Source organism: Acomys russatus, chromosome 2, assembly GCF_903995435.1.
Source record: "Acomys russatus chromosome 2, mAcoRus1.1, whole genome shotgun sequence".
Classification (NCBI taxonomy): domain Eukaryota; kingdom Metazoa; phylum Chordata; class Mammalia; order Rodentia; family Muridae; genus Acomys; species Acomys russatus.
Genome location: NC_067138.1, coordinates 71,323,288 through 71,347,219, shown reverse-complemented (window position 1 = coordinate 71,347,219; position 23,932 = coordinate 71,323,288). Strand labels below are relative to the sequence as shown.

General features: G+C 51.7%; 1 protein-coding gene across 3 annotated transcripts in view; it reads left to right on the top strand.

Annotated features, from left to right (window-relative positions):
- The window catches only part of Whrn (whirlin), an 89,072-nt gene extending 68,813 nt beyond the window's left edge, over positions 1–20,259 (top strand). The window contains exons 5-13 of one of the 3 annotated variants that reach the window (XM_051163083.1): positions 100–133; positions 1,098–1,310; positions 1,918–2,127; positions 5,925–5,957; positions 15,863–15,934; positions 16,815–17,334; positions 18,894–19,075; positions 19,451–19,573; positions 19,904–20,259. In XM_051163083.1, coding sequence (XP_051019040.1) covers positions 100–133; positions 1,098–1,310; positions 1,918–2,127; positions 5,925–5,957; positions 15,863–15,934; positions 16,815–17,334; positions 18,894–19,075; positions 19,451–19,573; positions 19,904–20,086 — 1,570 coding nt within the window. In that variant the 3' untranslated portion in view covers positions 20,087–20,259. The remainder of the gene's footprint in view (positions 1–99; positions 134–1,097; positions 1,311–1,917; positions 2,128–5,924; positions 5,958–15,862; positions 15,935–16,814; positions 17,335–18,893; positions 19,076–19,450; positions 19,574–19,903) is intronic. The other 2 variants (XM_051163096.1, XM_051163088.1) reach the window with 2 other exon arrangements.
- The last annotated feature ends 3,673 nt before the right edge of the window (positions 20,260–23,932 follow it).

Below are 23,932 nucleotides of genomic sequence, written 5' to 3'. Positions count from 1 at the left end.
CACATACAAAGCCTGGCATTCCTGCTCCACCTCAGCCTTTCCCCTGTGTGCCCCATTCCTTGTGCTAACATGTGCTGAAGGGCTTGTTTTTCTCCTTAGGTTTCCAGAGGACCTCACAGAAGGGACAAGCAAGGTAGGCCTCTTCGTCTTTGGGGCATTGTCAGCATCTTCTTCCTCTCCTCTCAGTTCTGGGCAGAATATGCACAGGGGCTTACACTCTGTAGGGAGCTACAGCCAGGCTGCCCAACTGTCCAGGTGCTTGCTGGCTTCCAGCCACTGTGCCAGCTCCAGGGAGAAGGCAGTTGACAGAAGTCACCAGGTCCCTGCCCTCCAGGGGGAGGGGGTGTTACACCCAGTAGAAGACTCACAAATAAAGACAGTGCAGGCATTCAAACAAATGCCTAATTAGAAAACACACTGGGAACCCTGGAGGCAAGGTGGGCACTAGGGAGGAGTAAGAGTGGAGTCATTAAACCTAGGTGGGACACAGAGCCGAAGGAGAGATGTGAGCCATGCCAAGGCAAGAGCATGTGCCAGGGCCCTGGGACAGAGTAGGGTATGGGTTAGTGGAAAAATAGAAGAAGAGAATCAGTAGGGGTTAGGAACGGAGTGACTGGCAGGCTGACCTGCGCTCATAGGTTTTGGGGCCATGGAAAGAGGTGAGGGCAGTGGGCACCTTGTAGGTAGACAAAAAGTTTGTTTCCAAGGTAGTTTTAGATGTACTTGGCAAGTGACAGGGTGGTATCAGCTGGTGTAATGTGGCATGAGTTAGGGGTATAGATCTGAGTTATACTTTAGAAATGCAGGGACTCTTATCACCCCAGCTTACTAAGAGAGATAGGGAAGCCCAGAAGATCACTTAGTGCATGAGTGGATGGGCTCAAAGAGACACAAGAGCCAATTATGAAAGTTCCACAGAGATGATCACACAGTGCCTTTGCCCTAGGGTTGGGTGGGGAAGTTCCTGTGTATGTGAAGACCACCCAATGGCCTCTAGAAGCTACAGCATTCCTCTGCGATGTTGCTACTGGATCTACCAGGTCCTCTGGCTCCCGAGCAGCCTAGAGTCCCCTGGCTTGTGTCCTTCTGTCTTTCAGCCAGGATTTTACAAGGGCCCAGCCGGCTCCCAGGTGACACTGAGCAGCCTAGGGAATCAAACACGCGCACTGCTGGATGACCAAGCCCGGCACCTGCTGACGGAGCAGGAGCGCGCCACCATGATGTGCTACCTGGACCAGTACCGTGGTGGCGCCATCTCGGTGGAGGCCCTGGTCATGGCACTGTTTGAGTTGCTCAACACACATGCCAAGGTGACCTGTTCCTTCTGTCCCTACCCTGTGACCAAGGAATTCAGCTCAACTGGACCCTGGGCAGCCCCATCTTCCAAACTCACAGACTTCTGGGGACAGGGACAGAGTATAGTGGTCATTATCACAGAATACTCTTTACAAGCAAGGACTAAGGTGAGGGACCAACCAAAGAAGCCTACTCAGGTGGAAGTCTGTTTGTCAGAAACTACTGAGAGGAAGAAGCAACTAAATCTTGTGGGAGGATGTAAATTCAAGGAGGCAAGAAGAAATAGTTTGCAGACACCATGATTCAGAGGACCACGCTAGGTGGAAAGAATGGCCAAGGGTTTTCTGGCATAGATGCGATAATATGTTCTGGGCTTTTGTCACCTGTGCATGCTGAGAAGGAAGAGTGACAGAGAGGAAAGAGTCAGGTGATGCTGGGCCTGGTGATTGAGGAAAGATAGTTGGATGTTCCCCCGAGGACACTGGAGAGCCACTGAAGGTTTAGGAGGGCAGCGCAGGCTGGCATTGCAGGTGGCTGGGGAGCAGAGGTACCAGTCTCACCTGCTGGTGGAGTTCTCTACTGCATGTCTGAATGTCTTATTTGTCACACCCTCCCCTGCAGTTCTCGCTCCTGTCTGAGGTGAGAGGCACCATCTTACCCCAAGACCTGGACCGCTTTGACCACCTGGTGCTGAGGCGGGAGATAGAGTCCATGAAGGCACGGCAGCCCCCAGGCCCTGGTGTTGGAGACACCTACTCTATGGTGTCCTACAGTGACACGGGCTCATCCACGGGCAGCCACGGCACTTCTACAACCGTCAGCTCGGCCAGGGTGAGCTGCCCCTGCCCTATCCCTGGTGAGAAGGTTAAGGGTGCAGTTAAGATGTTAGCTTTATTTTACTGAGCCTCAGGTTCCTTGTCTGTGAAAGCCTGGTAATTGTGGGTTACCTACTGTGTGCCAGATGCAGGGACTGTGGACATATAAGAAAGATATGCCTTCTGGGGCTTTCATATGGTGATCCTAAGGAAAAGAGTTTTTTTGTTTTGTTTTTGTTTTTGTTTGTATTTTGTTTGTTTTGTTTTGTTTTGTGTGTGTGTGTGGTTTTTCGAGACAGAGTTTCTCTGTATAGCCTTGGCTGTCCTGGACTCACTTTGTAGACCAGGCTGGCCTCAAACTCACAGCAATCTGCCTCCCAAGTGCTAGGATTAAAGGTGCGCACCACCATGCCCAGCAGAAAAGTTTTTTTCTTTTTGTTTTTGTTTTTTTTTTTTTTAATGGCTTTTTTGTTTGGGTTTAGTTTTTGTTTTTTGTTGTTGTTGTAGTTATTGTTTTTTTGAGACAGGGTTTCTCTGTGTAGCCATGCCTGTCCTGGACTCACTTGTAAGCTAGGCTGGCCTTGAACTCAAAGAGATCCTCTTGCCTCTGCCTCCAGAGTTCTGGGATTAAAGGCGCACACCACCATGCCGCCAGCTGCTTTTTGTTTTATGGCCAACAAGATGCTTCAGACAATAAAGGTGCTTGCCTGTCACCATACCAGTTCAGTCCTTGGAACCTATAGGGCAGAGAGAACTAGCTCCTGCAAATTGTCCTCAGATTTGCACATGTGTGTAGTGTACACACATGATAAAAAAAAATGTAAAGGATAATTGGACAAAACAAAAACTACACAATTGCAGTTCACAGGAAGATCAAATGAGGAAGGAATGGTGCAGGGTCGGCACTGACAGTGTTGGTCGTGGTGGTTTGGAATGTGGTTCTGGGTTTCACCAGAGGCCACCAGTTGTCTGTGGAGCATGGACTGGCTTTCTTGCTAACTCAGCAGCCCCCAGTACAGCATTTGATTCACACTGGAATGTGGTTCTGCTTCCAGGATTCTCAAGGGCAAGCACCTTGGGTTTTGTTTGTTTGTTTGTTTGCTGAGTTTTAAGAGACAGAGTTTCTTTGTGTAATAGCCCTGGCTGTACTGGAACTTGCTTTTGTAGACTAGGACCAGGCTGGCCTCAAACTCACAGAGATCTACCTGCCTCTGCCTCCTAAGTGCTGGGATTAAATGTGTGTTTCACCATGCCCAGCTTGTTTTCTTTTGTTTGGCTTTTTGTTGTTGTTTTTCTTTTTGTTTTGAAACATATGCAGTCCCGACTGGCCTGGAACTTGCTATGTAGACCAGGCTGGCCTCAAATTCACAGAGCTCTACCTGCCTCTGCCTCTTGAGTGCTGAGAGTAAAGGCATGTGCCACCATGCCTGACACCAAATAAATGCCTTGTGTCTTAAGTTAGGGGATATCCAGGTATCCTACAAGAGGAAGAGCAGGTGGCCTGGAGGCCCAAAGCAGCCCAGAGCCCCATATAGTCACCTGTGAAAAGGGCCCAGAGCCCTGTATAGTCACCTGTGAAAAGGGCCCAGAGCCCCGTATAGTCACCTGTGAAAAGGGAGTATCATACACATGATTCTGAAAGTGCAGTGGCAGCCTGGCTTCAGGAGGCCGTCTGGTGACCCCACAGAGAGCAGCCCTAACTCCTGCAGATGCTGGCTCCTCACGTGGCCTCTCTTTAACACTAGGTGTCTAAGGTCTGAAAGACCTTAACCTCATCTCTTTCATCTTCAAGGGTCCTTGCCCCTTCCTGAGGTGACCCCAGAGATTGCTGTGCCTTCCTCCAGGGCTCTGGATGTTCCAACAGCTGGTTTTCAAGTCCCCAGAAGTGCAGGGCACTTCCAGGGCAAGCCAGAGGTCCTGCCCCCTTGCTGCTGGGTTTGATCCAGCCACAGGCTTCAGATGCACCGCACCTCATGATGAGGTGATTTCAGGCTGTGGGCCCTCGTCTGCATTCTACTTTCCTCTGAGTCTGACTTCTGTGACCTTGACCTTAAAATGTCCATGTGGAGGTTCGAGAGCCACAGAGCACAGCTCTAAAACCCGGAGAGCTACATACAGGCTGCAGCTCTTGGATAGTCAGGACCAGAGCGCCACAGTGAGAGTGTCTTTTCTGGTCTAGGATGCAGGAAATCTGGGTTTAAGTCCTGGTCTCCTTTTTTTTTTTTTTTTCAAGACTTATTATTTATTATTATGTATACAGAGCTCTGCCTGCACGTACATCTGCAGGCAGGAGGAGGGTATCAGATCACATTATAGATGGCTGTGAGCCACCATGTGGTTGCTGGGAATTGAACTCATGACCTCTGGAAGAGCAGTCAGTGCTCTTAACCGCTGAGCCATCTCTCTAGCCCCAGTCCTGGTCTCCTTGCACCTCAGTTTCCCCATGCATAATCTGTGTAAGGTCCTGCCATCACTGTCTGTGGCAACCTGAGGTCCCCAAAACAGAGCAGGGTGTAGGACAAGAGGAACCACTGCGCCTGGATAGAGCTTTGCAAGAGCAGAGGGGCCTGCGGCTGCAGCCCAGCAATGACCTTACATCCCTGAGAAATCTTTGCTTGACTAGCGGAGAACAACACCAGCAAGGCCCCAGCACACAGGGCATACATCTCACAGCAAAAGTGGCTCTGCGCAAGCAGCTTCGGGGCAGATGGTAGAACACCCTTAAGTCCTTTTCACAGTTCCTAAAATGGGCACTGCTCAGAATCCATGACCAATCAGGGTACTCAAGAATGTCAGAAGAGAAAGCCGGGCGGTGGTGGCGCACGCCTTTAATCCCAGCACTCGGGAGGCAGAGGCAGGTGGATCGCTGTGAGTTCGAGGCCAGCCTGGTCTACAAAGTGAGTCCAGGCTGGCCAAGGCTACACAGAGAAACCCTGTCTCGAAAAACCAAAAAAAAAAAAAAAAAAAAGAATGTCAGAAGAGGACTCACACTCACTCCCCCAAGAAGGGATGAGCTTCCAGGGTGGAGAATCTTGCACATGGGAAAGTCCCCTTACCTCTCTGTGCCTCAGCTGAGGTCCCTGCCGGGTAAGGGAATTGTTTTGCCAAGTCCCCAGGGTATAGGGAGAACAGAAAAAGAAAGCCAGCCCTCTTGAGCTAAGGATGAGAACAGGAGTCCTTGGGATGCGGCCACACCCCTGGGGCAGATAAAGCCTTCCTTTTCCTGATGCCTTTCCTACTTGGGCAACCCCCTGAGAGATGCCTTCACTGGGCCCATAAATACTGAAAGGCTCCGCAAGACACTGGGTTGAGGGTGGCTGCCCCGCCCCCTTGCCCCTTCCCAGGGACTTTCCCTAGCATGATTTGAGGCCCAGTCCTAGGGTCTGCAGCAGGTCCGTGAGAACCTAGACTGCTGGATCCAAGTCTCCAAGCAGATTCCCCCTGTCCTCAGCAGATGTGACCTGGGACAAACTGCTCCCTTCCAGCCTGCTTTTCCATCTATGAATGGAAATGCTGGCACCAAGCCTGTCCCAAGTTGCTGACCTCTGGAGACGCTCCACTCCACTCCCCTCCACCCTATTCCATCCACTCCACCCCTGCACAAAGATAAGGTCAGCTCCCCAGAGCAGCTTTTCTCTGAGGACTCTGTTGTTCCGCTCAGTAGGGGTGTGTGTGTGTGTGTGTGTGTGTGTGTGTGTGTGTGTGTGTGTGTGTGTTGGCAGCTATGCTGAGGCCTCTTGATCCCCTGACATTTATTTTATGTTTTTGTTTGTTTGTTTTTGCCCTTTGCCTTTTGCCCATCTACCCTCCTAGGAGCGGCTGCTGTGGCTTATAGACCTGATGGAGGTACCGTTCTTCTGCAGGGTGGGGAGCTGGGCACCCCTTAGGCAGGGCAGAGGTGGGGGCTGAGCCCTCCGTGCCACCCCTGACCTCTGCACTTGTCCTGGCTGGGAACTGTGTGTTCTTGCTGCTCAGTCTGTCTCCTGGTCATTACCTCATAAGTGGCCTCATGTTCTGGAGAACGGCCTCTCTATTCAAATCCTGCCTCAGTCCAGTCACTTGCTGTGTGACCTCAAGAAGTAGTTCTGCCTCTCTGAGGTTAGTTTTAGGATCCGTAGTAGGAAGATGAGCCTTTCTGTCCTGTGCAGTAGAGAGCACTAGCAGCCTTTGCATATGTCATGGCTTCTGCCTGTCTGGGATGCTCTCCTTCCCATGGCCTGTTCCTGTGTTTCCCATGGCCTGGACCATTAGCTTAGATGGAAGATCTTACAGGGAGCCTTCCCTGACCCTCTTAGATGGGAGGCTTCCACCTGTTGCCTCATTGTACTTTCATGAACAGGAAAGGTGTGGTCAGTTGCCCCTATTTGGTCACCAGTGGTTGAGGGAAGTGACCGTATCTGGTCACTGCTGGATCCCTGGAGTTTAGCACATACCTGCATCCCTGTGGATACTGGAGCCTTTGTTGTTCATAATAGGCAGGACGTATGAGCATTCCCTAAGGCAACAGTCCCAGCGTTTCTCAAATATGTCTTCTGTGGCCTTCCCAGTGGCCATGTGCCATAAGGCCCTCGTGTTACAGAGAAGGACGCTGACGCTCAGAGAGGAGAATCAACTTTCTTCCAGGTCACACCGCTCACTGAGAGAGGCCAGGTCACACCGCTCACTGAGAGAGACCAGGTCACACCGCTCACTAAGAGAGACCAGGTCACACTGCTCGCTAGAGAGACCAAGTCAGGACCAGGTCCCTGGCCCACTTGCCTTTGCGTGGTGTTGGGAACCCTGTCCTCTGACTCTGGCTCTTCCTAAAGTTGTTTGCTGAGCATCACCTTGCAGTCTGTCTGTTGGTTAATATGCCATCTGTCTTTCCCCCTCCCTCCTTTTCTTTCCTTTCTGTTAGTCTTTGTGTGGTGCATGTCATGTGTTGTGTGCAGCCCAGGTACTACAGTGCATCAGAGAATAATAAAGATGCTTTCTTCAGGGACCAGCAGAAATGACGGAGCAGTGAGATGAGTAGCAGGCACACTAGGTGATACGAACTGAAGAAACTAGTAAAAGAAGGAAGGGTACCTGAGGCTGGGAGAGGACTGGCAAGGCACCCTTGAGGAAGACCTGAAGTAGGTCACACACACACACACACACACACACACACACACACACACACACACACACACACACACTCACACACTACATCTAGAGGGAGGAGCAGTTCAGACAGCAGTAACAGCATATGCAAAGGTCCTGAGGTTGGAGCATGCCTCCTGCGTCTACACACTGTGGAGCCAGAGCAGGGTGAGTACACAAACCGGCAGGTCATACACCAAAGACTTTGACTAGAAACAAGATGACAACCCTAATCTGGCTTATTTTTAACCAGATCTCTGATTATTGAGAATAGACAGGAACTCACAGACACATTCTCAGGAATTAGCAATGGCTCTGTGGAGATGCTGCAGCCAGGTTGCTAAGAGATACAGTAATGAGCTGAGCAGGTGCCAGCTCTTCCTGCACGTGAGCTGCCATGGCCTAGGATCTCTTGCCATGCCTCTAACACATGGCAGCCTCAGATCCTACACACACAGAAACCTGGAACGAGGCCAAAGGATACCACTTCCCCACCCAGAAGCATGTCTCACAGGGCATTCTAACACCACTTTGTCCCTTCAGTGCCATGTGCCTTTGAAGAAGCTCTTTCCCCACTCTAGCCTTAGTCTCCCCTTTATAAGCCTAAGGCAGATCTCTGTGGCTCCTCAGATTTGAAGCATCCGTTCTGTTGAGAGGTGGTGTCTCATGAAGGGAAACAGGCAATTGGAAGTGGCTTACAGTTCAGAGGTTTAGTCTGTTATTGTCATGGCAGCACACAGGCATACGTACTGCTGGATAGGTAGCTGAATCAGCAGGCAGCAGGAAGAGAGTGTGGCACTGGGTTGGGCTTAGCATCTGAAACCTCAAAGCTCATCCTCAATGACACACTTCCTCCAGTAAGGCCACACCTACTCCAGCAAAGCCCCACCTAATTGTGCCCATGAGGCCATTTTCATTCAAACCAACGCAGGTGCTAAAAAGTATTCAGGAGGGCATGACAGAGAGTGCTGGCCATGTCCCCCAGGTCCACATCTGAGCAAGAGCTATATCAAGGAGAGAAAGAAGTGGAAGTGAAGTTTACCCTACCAGGCACCGGGGACTGGAGCACAGCTTCCAGTGCAGGAATGCAGAGTTACAAGCAGCCTCTATGCATCAGCAGAAGAGAGCAAAACCCATTCCTTCCTTTTCCCACAGAGCTTAAAGTACCTACCTCATCAAAAACACCAGTCTTGCTGTTCTGACCCCTGCCTGAGCTTACTTCCCCAGCAGAAGGGAGAGTATTGGAAGAACAGGCAGGAACTACATGCTACCAGCAGAAGCCCAGGGCCGCCTACCATTACCCACAAGATTGTCTTCCACCATTTGCCTCTGTGTCTGAGGGAAGTGCGCCTTATCCTGGAGCCTGGCTGACAGTGACCCAGAGGCCCAGGCATCCTAGTAGAGCCAGTTTCCACTGAACCCAGATTCCCTGGGTCACGTGGTACAGCGATCATTCCCAGGTTACACTTGGTCCTCTGTGCACTAACATCTACTCAGAGCAGAAGCCATCAATCAAGGAAATCCCCAACCCCACCCCGCCCATGGACAAATAACATCCCCTTTCAGTTTTCTACCACTCAAGCTGGAGCTTTTTACTTTTTATTTTTTCAGCCTCTAACCAGCATCATGTTCCCTGTAGAAATCAATGGCCTGAGAGCGGCCGAGAAAAGACGTGCCTGCCAAGCATTTCTGCGTCTTTAGTGTGACCAGGGCTGATGCTTCATTATCAAGGCTGCGAATCCTACCAACTGGCTTTGGCTCTCCAGACTCATAGTGGGTCATCTTGAGCAGGTGGCAAAAGCTTTCTGATCCTCAGTTTTCACATCTGTGGATAGGAAATACCTGATGTCCTTGGGTTGCCCAGAGGAACTGAGCGGTCCTGTGTGGGGAGCATGTAAGCCCACCATGTTACTACTGTAAGGATTGTACAGAACAGGATCAGAGGTCAAGGCCACTGTTGTGCACTCATAACAACTAACAAAATCTAATTATCACTCAGGTTTCTCTGCCTGGTTTGAGACACCTCTCCCATGTCTGGAGTGGGGCCCTGTAGCTGCCCAAGGTGTCGGGATGGTACCCCAACCTTGAAGGCCACACAGGCTCTTCCTTCTTACAGGGAGGCAAACAAAAGGGGTCCCCAGCATTGCTGCATCAGCTTCCTCTGTGGCCTGTGCCTCCCTCCTCATTGGAGCACAGTGAAGGAAAGAGACTCAAGCCACTCTGGATGGAATGACATCTGCTTGTCACTAGGAGACATGGGGCAAGGAAGCAGAGGGCTTTCTCCGTCCTCTGCCTCAGTACTGACTTGTTGCATTGAAAGACTCTTTTCTTCAGGAGGAGACCCTTCATTCATTCACTCATTTGTTCAGCCTGCGCTTGCCACGCAATGTTTGTTGGGTAAGCCCTCCCTACCATCCAGTCTACCTACCTGGAGCTCACAAGCGAAAGAGGAAGAAGATTTTGATAAAGGGACCTACGTAAGGACTGAGACTGCATCTTAGTAATGCTAGCATGAGGCAGGCCCTGGTTCCATCTGTAGCACCCTATGCAGTCTACTAATTCAGTGCCTGAGGATGTATGAGAGGACAGATCTAGAATTTGGCATCAAGTCAGATGCTAAATGAGGCAAGACAGTTTAGGAACTTTAACTTAAGCCGAAGGACACATGGGGAATGGTGTTGGGGGAGCTAGGATGTGGGGCCAGAGGCACCTGGGTGTACAGAAGGCCAGGGGAGCAGTGGGCACTGTGTAGGTCCCTGGTGAGCTGGCATGTCATGCCAAGTTGGTTTGCTCTTCTGTGCTGTGACAAATCACCTGGCATAATGAAAGAGAAGGGGACTTATTTTGGCTCATGGCTCTAGAAAGTTCAGCCCATCGTTGCTCAACCCCACGCCTGTGGGCAGAGTATCCTAGCGGCCAGGACATGGAAAAAGGAAGCTGTTTACCTTGTGTGTTGGGGGTGGGGCAGGGGTAGGAAGCAGCAAAGAGGGAATACAGGAAAAAGCTAGGACAAGATACAGACTCAAGGACACACACCCCAGTGATGTGACATCCTCCAACTAGGCCCTACTTCCTCTCCTCACCATGTCCCAATTATGCAATATTATTTTGAACACATCAGAGAATGAATCCACTGATTGGGTCACAGTCCCAAGTCCTCATGAGGCTGTGGGAGACGTCTCAGATTCAAAACAGTGTCCCATGCCAGGAAGCTGCCCGCTCCACCATAATTCCAAGGTGTGTCCTCTCAGCTAAGAAGAACACTTCATCTAGCAGGTCTCACACCTGCCCCAGCACCCACGAACCATCCCTTCACCAGAGGTATTAGCACCCCCAGGGCTTTACTCACCTCAATCCATCATAACAGCTCCCTTCTTTCCAGCACTATTCTATCCTGTCCAAGGATTTTCAGGACACCTGCCTGCCTGTGTGAGGACTTTGGGTGCTAGGGGGCTGTTCCCATCAAATGCAGCCAAAGCTGTGAGCTGGGCTGATCTCTGCTGCCCCCAAAAAAGTGCTTTCTAGTTGGCATATGGGGAAGCTGGGCAGGATGCTAACTTCGAGTGACTTCTCTGTGTGAGCCCCTGGCTGATGGAGCCTTGGCTCAGGGCAGCAGCTTTAACTATTTAGGAATTTAGCACAGAGGAGGACAAAACATTTAACTGATGGTGAACACCTCTCAAAACATGGGAGCACAGTGGCGACAGTACTGCTTGCTGTCTCCTGGTAAGGAAACACAGCCCTGTATCAGGAACCACTGAGTGGGAAGCTGCTAACAGCCCACCTGTGACAGCAAAGATCTGGGACTTTCTCCTGGGTGACAGTGACTGCCTTCAGTCCTGATGGAAGGAGGCTCTGAGCCAGGCTCTCTGTCCCAGTGTTCCCTCCTCTCTGGAGCCCTGATTCCCCTTCAACACTTATCCTAAGGGTTCCACCTGACCTGGCGATTGTGGGTTGGTTGTGCTTTCTTTCTACTGTGTGTCATTCTTTTCTCAGGACAAGGGAGGGAGATACAGGGACAGGTGTCGGCTCAGCAGAAGGAAGCAAGGGCTGGCCAGCAGCATCCCTGCTGGCTTGTAATATGACTCTCTACCACCTTGTCCTGCCCTGTGAAGTGAATTTGCCCTTCCTTCCCAGAGAGCTCTCTGCTCTCTTGATCTGGGGCTGATGGAGTAACCACAAAAGTCCCCAGTTCCCAGCTTTGACTGAAGGAAAAACTGTTGCAAGCAATGCCAGAGCTTCTGCCTCCCCTATTCACATCACCATCTCTACCTTTCCTGGGGTGACCAGCGCTTTTCAAATCAGCCCCTCTCATGCAAGCGAGCATGCACACACGCATATACACACATACACACACACGCATACACACACACACACACACACACACACACACACACACACACACACACACACACACACCAGTGCTCTTCTGGAAGCATTTATAATTCAGTGCCTCAGTTTCTTTTTATACAGAATCAAGATGGGCCTTCCAGTTTCAGACTTTAGGTGCATTTTGTGGTGGGGGAGGAGTGGAGAGTGGCCTGACTTGGGAGTAACAAAGCTAGGAGAACAAAGAGCTGAAAATAGCACCTTTATGTAAGCAAAGGAGCAGGAGGCAGAAAGTAGAATGGCTTGGGGAGGGCTTCAGGTGTGGGGGTGGGGAGGAGCCTTATTTTGCTGAGGTGGCTCTGGGAACCTGAGCTGCACCTGGCCTTTGATGATATCCAAACCAGGCATTACCTGCCCTCGGTACCCGGGTAGAAGTCAGCACAAGGAATGCTCCTGGTCATTCATTTCACTCCCCCGCCCCCCCGCTTCAAATTTCCATTACCCTAAGCCAGATGTGTGAGCATCTGGACCCTTGTTGGACCCACTCAAATATAAGAGAGGGGCTGCTCTGAAGTCTCACATCCATGAGGAGAATGGAGAAGAGGACAGTGGGATAGGGTCTTACAGACCTCTTGGCTTGAGTGGGAAGCAGCCCTTCCTGATGTGTGACTTTGGACATGTGACCTACCCTCTCAGACCCTCTGGCTAGGCTATAGAATAGAAGGGGTTTTATGACTTGTCAGCCCTTGAGGACATAAGCAAAACAGGAGATGCAGTATCCAGGACATGCAGACATGCACTGTGGCTTCAGACCTTAAAGCCTTCTTTTGGAGTTCTGCTTGCGCTGCCCTAGTTCTTGGCCAGGCTGTCCGCAGCTACTTCAGATGAACAAGGAACATGACTTGGGGACTTGGGGCTCCAGTGTGTCTGGATCTGGCAGATGGAGCCTGGCTTCGCTGCACTGTGCTCCAAGGAGCTGCCTGCTGTATGTTCCACTTTTGTCCTCTCCCCCACCTGAAACACTGGGGTTTTGTCCAATTCCAGGGTGGTATGACACAGACCTGGCTCAGTTGCCCAAGTTACTATAGAATGGCTGTTTCAGTTTGGGTCACTGTTGCTATGATGAAACACCATGACCAAAAGCAAGTTGGGGAGGAAAGGGGTTATTTGTCTTACACTTCCACATCCATAGTCCATCACTGAAGGAAGACAGGAACTTAAGCCAGCCAGGAGCCTAGAAGCAGGAGCTGACATAGAGGCCATGGAAGGGTGCTGCTCACTAGCTTCCTCCCCATGGCTTGCTCAACTCGCTTTCTTATAGAACCCAGCAGCACTGCCCACAATGGGCTGGGCCCTTCCCCATCAATCACTAATTAAGAAACTGCTCTACAGGATTGCCTACAGCCCCATCTTATGGAAGCATTTTCTCAAAGGTCCCTCTGGATGACTCTAGCCTGTGTCAAGTTGACAATGGCCATGCAACCTTGGACCTGTCACATTCCTCTAAGATCTGTAGTCACAGGAGAGATAACAGATAATGGGGGAGAGCCAGCCATGGTGCCTACCTCAGGGGTGTGGGAAAGGGCACACCGTGAGGTATGAAGAAGAGCCAAGCACCTAGTTCTCACTTGGCCTTTCACGACCCTCAAACCCTTCCCTTTCCTCCTAAGTCATGGCCAGTGTTTGCTGAGTGACTGAATGATGTCCCAAGTTTCTCATTCCCCAGAACAGGGCACATTTGGCCAATTGCAGTCATCTGAGCCGCACCCTAACTCCCCAGCATCTTCTGCAGCGGGTGATACTGGCCACGTGTGCCTATGGCAGAAGCTTTTCTCATTGGAGTAGACACTATGGAGATTTTGAGACCAGAGCTTGACTGTGGAATCCTGGGAAAGATCTGCATGGACAAAATGGCCTCGCCACTCACCTTAGCTAGGAGGGATTCTCTGACGCCCGCCCACTTGTGATATGTCTAGGAAGCACTGTGCTGATGACAGCTGGCAAGGGATTATGAGGAGGCTCCATGACTTTTTCCCTCTGAGAGACTTACCCCTAGGGGTCATGGTACCCTTCACTGTGGGGGCAGTTTGTAAGACTTCCTGGGCTTCCAAAGTACAGTTCCAGGCCCCATGGGAAGAGCCACCTAGGGTTACAGGATCAGCAGCACGGCATGGTTGGCTACCCATTTTACAGTATGGCACAGAGAGGCTCTATGGCTTGCCTGCTGTCACACAGCCATTAGAGGCAGCACTCAAGAGCTTATGCAAAGGCCCTGGGGCAGGTATGATGTCATCAAGCTGGAAAAGTAGCAAGGATGTGAGCTCAAGAAAAGCTCAGGGGTGGCCTAAGAAGAGGACCCAGTCCTGTCAGTCTGTGGCTTCATCACTGGTCTTTGCAAACACTTGCCTCTGACACCCCCAGAACACTTGAAACTTCTGAGAAAGGAATCCACACACAGGAGGCCCTGCCTCAGGACAACGGAATCTGTGCCTTCTGTACACAGCTTATGCCTCTTGTTCCAACTATCATTACTGGCCCCTACAAAGAGCAGTATAGCTCCCTCTTCAACTCCCAGCATGCTCAGCTCCTGCCCCCAGCAGCTCAAGCAAGCAGTCCATTCACTCATAGTCATTCCCTTACCTGGCAGATATTGACCCAGCAGCCTCAGTTCTGAAGGCACAGTGGCTCACATCCTGCCTGAGTTATAGCCAGCAGGAAGAAGAGATAATAAAGTCACATTGTGACCTGTATACAGAAAAGTGGAACGGGGTCAGGGTGGGTCAGGATAGACAGACGATGGTATGGTGCCCATGTAGACAGCTGGTCTGGGAGGCCTCAGGCAGCAAGAACCAACCGAAAGGTGGAAGTGAGTCATGAATGGTGCAGGTGGCAGGACAGCTAGTGCAAATGCCCTGGGGCTGATAGGATGTCTTCAGGAGAAGAAGCAAGAAAGGGCCAAGTTATGTAGGCAACAGTGAGTTGGGGTTTTGGAATTTCTCCTATGTGACATGTTAAGGCCCCAGGCCCTTGCCTGAGCTGGGGACAAACATTACTTGATTTCTTTTCCAAGGACTGTCTGGCTGCTAAGTGGGGAGCAGTGAGGAGTGAGAGAGAAAGGAAGTGGAGCAAAGGGAGGGGTGGGCTTCTCAGGTAGACCCCATTCAGGAGGTGACCTGGGAGCCAGCAGAGCGTGTCTGCAGCCAAACCAAAGCAAAGAGCTAGCCACACTGCCTGCCATGCTCCTACTTGGCAGAAGGGGAAATGAGCAAAAGGATTCTTCTTTGTGGAAAGCAAACTTGACCTCATCTCCGAGGCAACCCACTGCCCTCAAGTCCAAGCATGCTGAGGAGCTGGAAGGAACGCCTCAAGCATCCTTGGTATTCTTCCCTGATTATGTACACACAATTCCCAGTGTCTGAAACGTGGCTTCCTGCTCACACATAGACCCCATGTCCAACCCTGCCCCATCTAGGAAGCCTTCCTTGGTCGATGCTCCCCCAAAAGGGTATTCCTCCAATTAGCCACATGATGCCCTCTGAGGTTTAAATCTGTGTGTGTTTCTCTCTCCTTTCCTGCCCCCACCTGTCTCACACACTGTGAAGGAAGAAAAGACATGGATATTTTGTAAGATGGAATCCACTTATACATTAAGCTACCCCTTTGGGGTTGAAGCCACTAATCAGGAAGAGCACCCTTTCTTACACACTTCATTTGCTATGCGTGTCCCGCCCCCCAGCATTCTGTTTGCTGCTAGCTTTAGGAGTGCTGAATCTGTTGAGTACAACACTTAAGGCTGAAGCCAAAGCCATCGCCAGCATCTCCAGGTGCTTTAACAAAGGCCTGAAAAAGATCAGGAAGGCCCAAAGAAAAACACTGACTTCATGGCTTGGGATGTAGCTCAGTTTACAGAGTACATTTTTGTTGTATGTAAAGACTTGGGCTCAGTTCATAGTATCATACACACCGAATGTATTGGCACACGCCTTGAGTCCCAGCACTTGGCAGACAAATGGAGAATCAATTAATGGACATCCTAGGCTATGTAGTAAGTTTTAAGCAAGGCCAGCATGGACTACATGAAATCCTGTCTTAAAATAATAAAGAAAAATTTACTTCAAAGTGACTAACAGAAAAAGTCACTATTGCTTTGAATGGGTAAGGCAAATATCTTCAGAGTGGGGTCTGCCAGGGTTGCCTCAGCCACTGGAAGGTGTCATAAGTCATACATTCTGGGTCCTGGGAAAAAGATGGGCTCTCCTCTCAGCTCTTGCCTGCTCAGCATGTCTCTTGTCCATTTTTAGAATACATTAGACCTGGAGGGAACCGGTGAGACTACCCAAGACAACGCTAACACTCTCCCGGATGTGTCTGTGGTAAGGCCCTGCTTTGCTCATGGACTCCTGAGCTCCTCTTGGGGATAGCCATAGAGAGGGGACACAGGGTGAGTGGGAGGCTAGAGTCTCTGCCAAGAGACCACCAACCCGGCTGATGGCCTGGGTTCTAATCCCACCTCTCTGTCGCCTGTGTGGCCTTGGACAAGCTTCTTAGCCTCTGTGTGCCTGTAACATGGAGATGAAAATCCTGCACCTTGCTCATAGTTGGGGGCCGGAGTAAGTCAAGTGATTTAGTCCAAGCATTGAGACAGTGCCTATATGGCTGTCAGATCTTTCCAGGTGTGGACACTGGCCAGCGGAAAGGGAACTGGTGGCCATGGTCCATTTCCCCTGCTCACCAGGCACACTGCATCTCAGGCACAGTGTTAACACACTGTGTACTCTGCTGCTCTCATCTCTTTCTAATCTGCTGGTAGGTGCACTATGCTCAGAAGGGCACCCTGCCCTGTCCAAGGCCACTCCCGCCCTGCAGCCCCAGGTGTCTCCTCCTATTCTACCCTCCTCCCACTCTACTAGTCAAAGTCATTCCCACAATGGAAGTGCTTGTTCGGTGTTACTATCCTCTTCTTCCTGCCTTTAAGCCTTGTCACTCGTGATGAGCCCCTGCTGATGCCAAGAACTTCAATTCCCAAAGGAATCGAGTGGGTCCCCAGAGACACCTGCCAAGATCCTGGCGCTCCTCAGCTGCTGAGATGTGGGGAGCAGTTTTCCACTGAGTGTTGCATTATTCAAGGCAGTGTGGCTAGGAGCTGAGGAGCTGGGACGGAGTCCTTGCTGGGGCCAGCACCACTTACTTGCTCACAGTCCTTCTCCAGCCACCATGGGCTCTGACTTCTACTCCTGTTGGGTCTTTTGGCAGGATGATGTCAAATTCCCCTCAGAGGATCTGCCTGGCACCAAGCCACCTCCTCCCCCACCACCTCTGGCTCAAGGTCATGACCACCTGCCTGGCCAGACACGGAAGCCAGGGAGGGAGGACTCTGCACCTCTGTCTTCTGCCGCCCACTCAGGCATTGTCTTCTCAGCACCACGGAATCGCAGCCCGCCGCTGGGCGCTGCACCCACTCCAGGGCCTTCGTCAGCACAGAACTCTCCCTCCTCCCCCATTTACGCATCCATCTCCCATGCCAACCCCAGGAAGCCGCTGGACACCCACCTGGCCCTGGTTAACCAGCATCCTATAGGCCCCTTCCCTCGGGTCCAGTCCCCACCACACCTGAAGAACTCTCCTGCAGAGAGCGGGGCCTGTCTTCCACCATCATCACCCTCTGACCATCTGGACCCTGTGGGTGCAAACCAGCACTTTGTCCTGGTGGAGGTGCATCGTCCGGACAGTGAGCCCGATGTCAATGAAGTACGGGCTCTGCCCCAGACGCGCAGTGAGTATGGCTGTCCAGCCCCGGGACACAGGGAGGCCTCTCTAGTCCCTAGGGTCACTCTTCCTGTTGCAGCCGGTAGGGGCCCGGTGCTGCCAAAGAGTCTGCTAGCCTACGTGAGGTCTGGCCTCAAGGTCAACATGAAGATGTCCCAGAGTCAAGACTTGAGTTTGAATCCTGCTTCTGCCATTGACTAATTATTTGCTCCCTGAGTGAGCGGCACCTCCCCCTAGGACAGTGGAGTAGGTAGTGGCTGTACTGCCAGATCACTGGGTGGGGGTTTGTGTGTGGGGATGGAGTTAGGGGCCCCTTGACACTGCATCACAGCCTCCTCTGGAAGACTGAGCCCTGACCCTCTCAGTCTGGCAGACAGCAGGCGCTGAGTTCCAGGGCTGTGACAGTCCTAGTCACTGGGCCTCTGAACGGTGTGTAGAAGTCAGAGTGCAGCAAAGCTCCAGGCTAGGGCCCCCTGTTTTCTAAGGGGTGCCCAATGAGGAGGTGGCAGAAGCGTGGGCTGGCTAGCAGTTAGCTAGGCTTTGCTGCCATCTTGTGGCTGAAGTGGTGCCTGGAGCTATGTAACAGGGCAAAGCCTAGGCAGCCTGACTAGGTAGCCTAGGAAAAGGCACGCAGGGTCAGGGGACTTGTGGTCATACTCATAGATGCCAAACACTGTGTCCCCACCCTGAGGTACCATGGGCAGGTGTGAGAAGAGCAGGGCGACCTCTGTAGATGAAGCGGGCAGGGGATGGTGGGAGCCAGTAATGACTAGACACCTTGCTTGTACTCAACTCACGGAGTCCTCCCATCAGCCCTGTGCTCGTGTTCTGCTTCTCTCCATTTCCCAAGTGAGGCTTGAGACGCAATAGGCAGTGGTAGAGTTCAAGCCGGGAGTGCAGGCCAGCCCTCCACTGCCTCTCCCTGCACACGGTCCTTGTGATGACTCTGTTGGCATCACTCTCCAGGATTAGAGCAAGGGCAGGCAGCTCTGAGAGGACAGATCTCTCTCACCCAGGCTTGCACAGCACTCTTACCCACCACGGGATCCACAGTACACATTCTTAAGCAAGAGCCTCCAGCTCAGGGTCTAGTGGCCATACGTAAAATGAAACAGCTTTGCTAGCTAGAGAATGGGATATGTGTGTCCACCATTCCACTCACATCATAGACAAGGCGGCAGACCTTCAATGTTTTTCCTGTGAAACTGACATTAAAATTATACATAATTCAAACATCTATCATTAAAATGTGACACTATGTGAGTTTAAACAGCAAAAGCAACAGCCCACTTCCGTATGCCGAGCGAGCCCATTAACCTCTATTTTCATATTTATGCCAGTGGTTGGGGGTCTGGGCAGAAGTCCTGGAAGTAGTGACCATCAGGCCAACCTCTATTGGCAGGTCACGTGGTCAGGAAATGGGGGAGGATGCAGGGACCATCCCTTGCCCTCCAGTCCCTGCATCCCTTCATCTTTGCATAATGAGTTTTCCTATCTAGGCCCCAGCTCCATTACCTCCCCAAGTTGCCCTCCGTGACTGCTTCTGCCCTCCCTGTCTCTCCCCAGCAGCCTCCACACTCTCTCAGCTCTCAGACAGTGGGCAGACTCTAAGTGAGGACAGCGGTGTGGATGCTGGTGAGACAGAGGCCAGCACCTCAGGCCGAGGAAGACAGACAGCATCCACTAAGAGCAAGAATGGCAAGGAGCTGCCCCGGACGGAGAGGACCACAGAGGGTGCCAACAAACCTGTGAGTGGGGGAGTGCATAAAAGGGCCCCGATGAAGGTTAGAAGGTCCTGGGAGCCAGGAGACACTTAGCATGTGACACTTAGGAGGCAATGCTGGAAAGACTCATCCAGAACAGTCACTGTGCTAGGAATCTGGGGTCCCACCTTGCCCTGATCGTGGATGACAAGGGCTGGCAGCTGTTCTATACTTTCATGTGGCATGGTAGCTCAGGCAGTCTGAGGCTGGGCTTGGGATTCAAGTCTCTGCTACATCTGGCAGTCTGGGCCTTGGGTACTATTTAAAGAGCCAACACCACCAGGTGCTTAGTTTAGTCTGTGTCATATTTGAGGCTCAACTGTCCTCCACTGAGAAAGGCCACCCTTCTCCAACCTGCAGCCTGGCCTACTGGAGCCAACATCCACCCTGGTGCGTGTGAGGAAAACTGCAGCCACACTGGGCATTGCCATTGAGGGTGGTGCCAACACACGCCAGCCTCTGCCCAGGATCGTCACAATTCAGGTATGTCCCCGAGGCGCCCCTTGTGAAAGTCTCCCTGTCTTAAGGAGCTCTTCCTCAGCACCCTCAAGATTTGCATTCCCAGAGGTGACACAGAACCTAAAGACAGACCCAGGGCCCCTTTGAAGTGTCAGGCTGCCTAGGCAGGTTATCAGCAACATGTCTTCCCACCCCCATTCCATCCTACCGTAGAACTTGGAAAGCTGCCTCTTCTTGCTCTGTAGAACCCCAACTTTGCTAGGACTGTGGGCCCTAGATTGGCAACAACCAGCTACTTAGTAGGTGGTGAAAACTAGGTACCCACATGAACCCCTCTTCTGTCTCCCTATGCAGCGAGGAGGTTCTGCCCATAATTGCGGGCAGCTCAAGGTGGGCCATGTGATTCTGGAAGTGAATGGACTGACGCTTCGGGGTAAGGAACACAGAGAGGCTGCTCGAATCATTGCCGAGGCCTTCAAGACCAAGGAGAGAGACTACATCGACTTTCTGGTCACCGAGTTCAATGTGATGCTCTAGGGTTGGCGCCAACGTCAGGGCTATCGGCCAGGGTCACAAGCAGACTCCCCACCCAACCCTGACATACACCCTGCCTGGTCCCCTGGCCCAGACTCGGAGAAAAAAAGAGCCAGTCAAGGCAAGTGGAAAGTCGGGTCAAAAGCTGTGTGCCGGAAACACAGTAGGAACTCAAGAAAACAATGACAGATGAAGAGAAGGAAGGCAGAACACGCTTGTCTGGGCCGGCTGGGGGTGCAGCCATCCCCAGATGCCTAGGTCTTTGGCTGTGAGGTCACAGAAGAATTTATAGACTGCTTCCTGCCAGGGGGACCTTCAGTGCCACAAATGAGCCGCCAGCACTCCTGTTCACACCAGTTGCATCCTCTTCCTCCTGGCTCCGTGTTCCCTATGGCATTTATTTATTTATTTATTTATTTATTTTATTTCCCTTCCTGTGCTTTAGGGGACCCCAGGCCCCAGCTTCCCTTTGCATCCCCAGCCTATCCCAGAGGCCTTGCAGGCGACCAGCAATGTCAGTGTATTTATATACAGAGCTTATGACTTTAATTTTTCAATAAAGAAATCTGAACAAGATTAGGGGCCAGCGTGCTGTGCTGTTACCTGTGCGCTGGGGCTTAGATCGATTGGCGTGGGGACATGGGAGGGGTGGACTGGTGAGGCACCTAGAACACCACACACTATCAACTACTGACTGAACACCAACTGCCCATTGGAGGACCTTACTGAAGCTGTAAGGGTAAATTTTATTTAAGTAATGTGAAGTTACCTTTTTTTAAATTAAGGCATACAGCTATGTTCCTGGGTAGAGTATGCTGTGGGCAGAATGTTTGAAAACACACACCAGGGCTGGGGAAACAGCTTAGTCAGTGAAGTAATTGCTGTACAGTCATGAGGACCTGAGTTCAGTCCCTAGAACCCACATAAAAAGACAGACACCGTAAGCATACATTTGTAATCCAAACAGTGGGAGGCAAAAACAAGGTGATCCCTGGGGCTCACTGGCCAACCAGCTTTCCCCATCAGCAAACAAGGAATGGCTCCTTAAAAATGGCATCTGAAGCCAGGTGTAGTGGCACATGGGAGACAGAGGCAGGAGGATGGCTCTGAGTTCGAGGCCAGCCTGGTCTACAAAGTGAGTCTACACAGAGAAACCCTGTCTCAAAAACAAAATAAAAACAAACAAACAAAAAAAACAAATGGCATCTGAGGTTGACCTCTGGCTGCTGGGGAGAATGCACTACAGGTACACACCTGCACCTACACAAACACACCTTGAACGTACACACACCTGCCAGACTGGCCATCTTGTGCACACCCCCAGAAAGCCCACTCTGAAGCTCTGATTCAAAGGCAAGTGACTCCTTTAGGAAGGACACAGAGAGGAGGTCCACTGTGCAGCATACTTCCAGAGGGTGCCATCAGCCTTGAGCTGCAGGATCCTGGGCATGCAGAGCGATAGACTGAGAGGTGTTTCCACTCAGGGCCAGGGATGGACACACCTGCCCAATGGTGGACAAGGTCCAAAGCCAAGGTCATGAACTCCTTGGACTCTTCCTGCCCTCGCTCCCAGATAGAACCCATCTGCTCCAGTATCCAAGGTATGGAAATGGAGGTTGGAGGCAGACGTAGGGGGGAGGGTCAGCCAGGGAAGGTGGCAAAACTTGAGTTGGCCTGTTGCCCAAGGACCGGCCCCAAGGGCCACTTCCTCCTGTCCTTACGATGTCTGGTGGAAGAGGTGTGTTCCTCCCCTTCCCTGTAAGGGCTGGTACCTCTATGAGGGAATAAGCCCTGACCAACTACAGAGGGCTTTGCTCCCAACAACACATATGAGTTCAATTCCTGAGGAAGTGTGGCAGGTGTCACCCTGTGCTCAGCTTCCCTGGGTGTAAGAAGCCCTTGTTCAGCAGAGGCCCCCAAAGATGATCAGATTCCCACCGCTAGGGCCCAGAAATGCACAATATGCTGAACTGCACAACAAGTGCAGGCTATGGGGTGACAGCTACAGGCCCAGGGATGCCCTGCCTGAGGGATTCTACATGACCGTAACAGAAGAGTACCCTACCTCCTCCAGTCCAGGGCCTTATGGTTTGTTCCAAATGCAGAGCTTCCAGGCTGTTACTGCCTGGTGTGGAGATTGTAAGCTAGTCACTGGACTGCTGTTTGATTTACAGGGCAGATATTTTGTCCTGATCCTAATTCACCAACTTCATACATGATCCAACCCCTTGCTAACAGAAGCCCGGCAAAAATAGGAGAAGAATGAGTTTCTGGCACTGTTTCTTCCAGAATTCTTGAGCCTGGCTCTGTTGAAGGGGTCCACTGGTATATTCTTTATGGGTATTTACCCATATTCCAAGGGAATTGCATTCACTCATTTTTGCAGTACTGGAGACTGAACCCAGGACTACGTAACACTACAACTGAGCTAAAATATCCAGTCCTTTAGATTTTTTATTTTGAGACAGAGAATCTCTCTGTAGGCCCCAGGCTGGCCTTGAACTTGTAATCTGGCTGCCTCAGCCTCTCTGGTACCTGCAACCAGGCCCGGTTTCCAGTGTAATTTAAACCTCCAATTCCTTGGCAGCAAACTTAGGAAGATCAAGTTCGGACCTTCAGCAGCCTGTGCCCCAAGATAGACAACCATACTGGTGCCTTGTGAGGGATTTTGTATGGTGGGTGGAGGACGAGTCAGACGTTCACCTTGGCTTGAAGAAGCCTAGACAAGGAAGACTTTGGGGCTCCGGCCATGTGGGCCTGCCCACCTGTAAACTACCTGCAGCTGTTTCCCATCTTTACATGCAGAGCACAGTGCTGACATAATTTTGGAGGTCCATTACACCCAAATTGTCCTTTGGTGACCGAAGCCAGCCAATGCTGTGCTTGCTGCTGTTGGCTGTGTGCAAAGAGTCTGGCAGTAAGGCAATAGGGGAGTCATCTGCATGGGGAACACACATCCAGGTGAAACACAGGGGCAGTAAGGCTGTTGTTAAATCCATGTCTTGGTGGGGCTGAAGCCATGTGTCTGTTCTGTTCTCGCCCTCTGCCCACGCAAAAGTAGCAGTGCTGAGTTAGAATGTTTGCCGTTCTGCATTGGCAAATAACAGAACTGGAGCAGGGGCCCAATCCAGTCTGACACTCCACACCGCCATTGTATGAGGTGGCTTCCGTGGACGACATTATTCCTACCTCGTCCCTCTCTGGCTGGCATTTCCGGGTCCATCTATCGGTTGTTGGGGCCAGAAGACCGGTGGTAACCCGCCCTATCTCACAGAAGCATAACACCAAACAGTGAGCGCACAATTTCTCACTATAGTTATTAAACGGCGGATCGCTATGCTCAAACCTGGTGACTCCTTCCTCACCTCACGGTGGCTCCGTGGACCCCACACAGATATCCTCCCTCCAGCCGTCAGTTTCCCCTTCTGCGCCAGGGAAGGCTTGCACTGGGAGATACCGCCCAGTAGATCTGAGATTTCAGCCAAATTAGCCCGGGAACCTGTTTCCCCGATGACCCCCTGGGAGGGGGCGGGACGGAGCCGCCAGCCTCTTAATGATTGGTGAACCTCACAGAAGCTCCACCCTCAGGAGCCCGCCCCTCTGCCGTCTTGGACAGGCTGCGGGTATTATGCAAAGCAGCCACGCCCCGCCTCGCGCACGGATTGGAGGCCTTTGTCTGCCGCTCAACTCCAGGAAACAAGGGCGCGCGGTAGCAGCAGCAGGTGAGACCCAGCCGGGAGCGCGAGGGGGAAGTGGAATTCAGCCTTCGGGGGGACTCAGTTTCCCCTTTGGGAGGGTGGAGGTGGGAGCAGACAGCGTTGCCAGATTGGGCACTGCAGGACCCAAGAG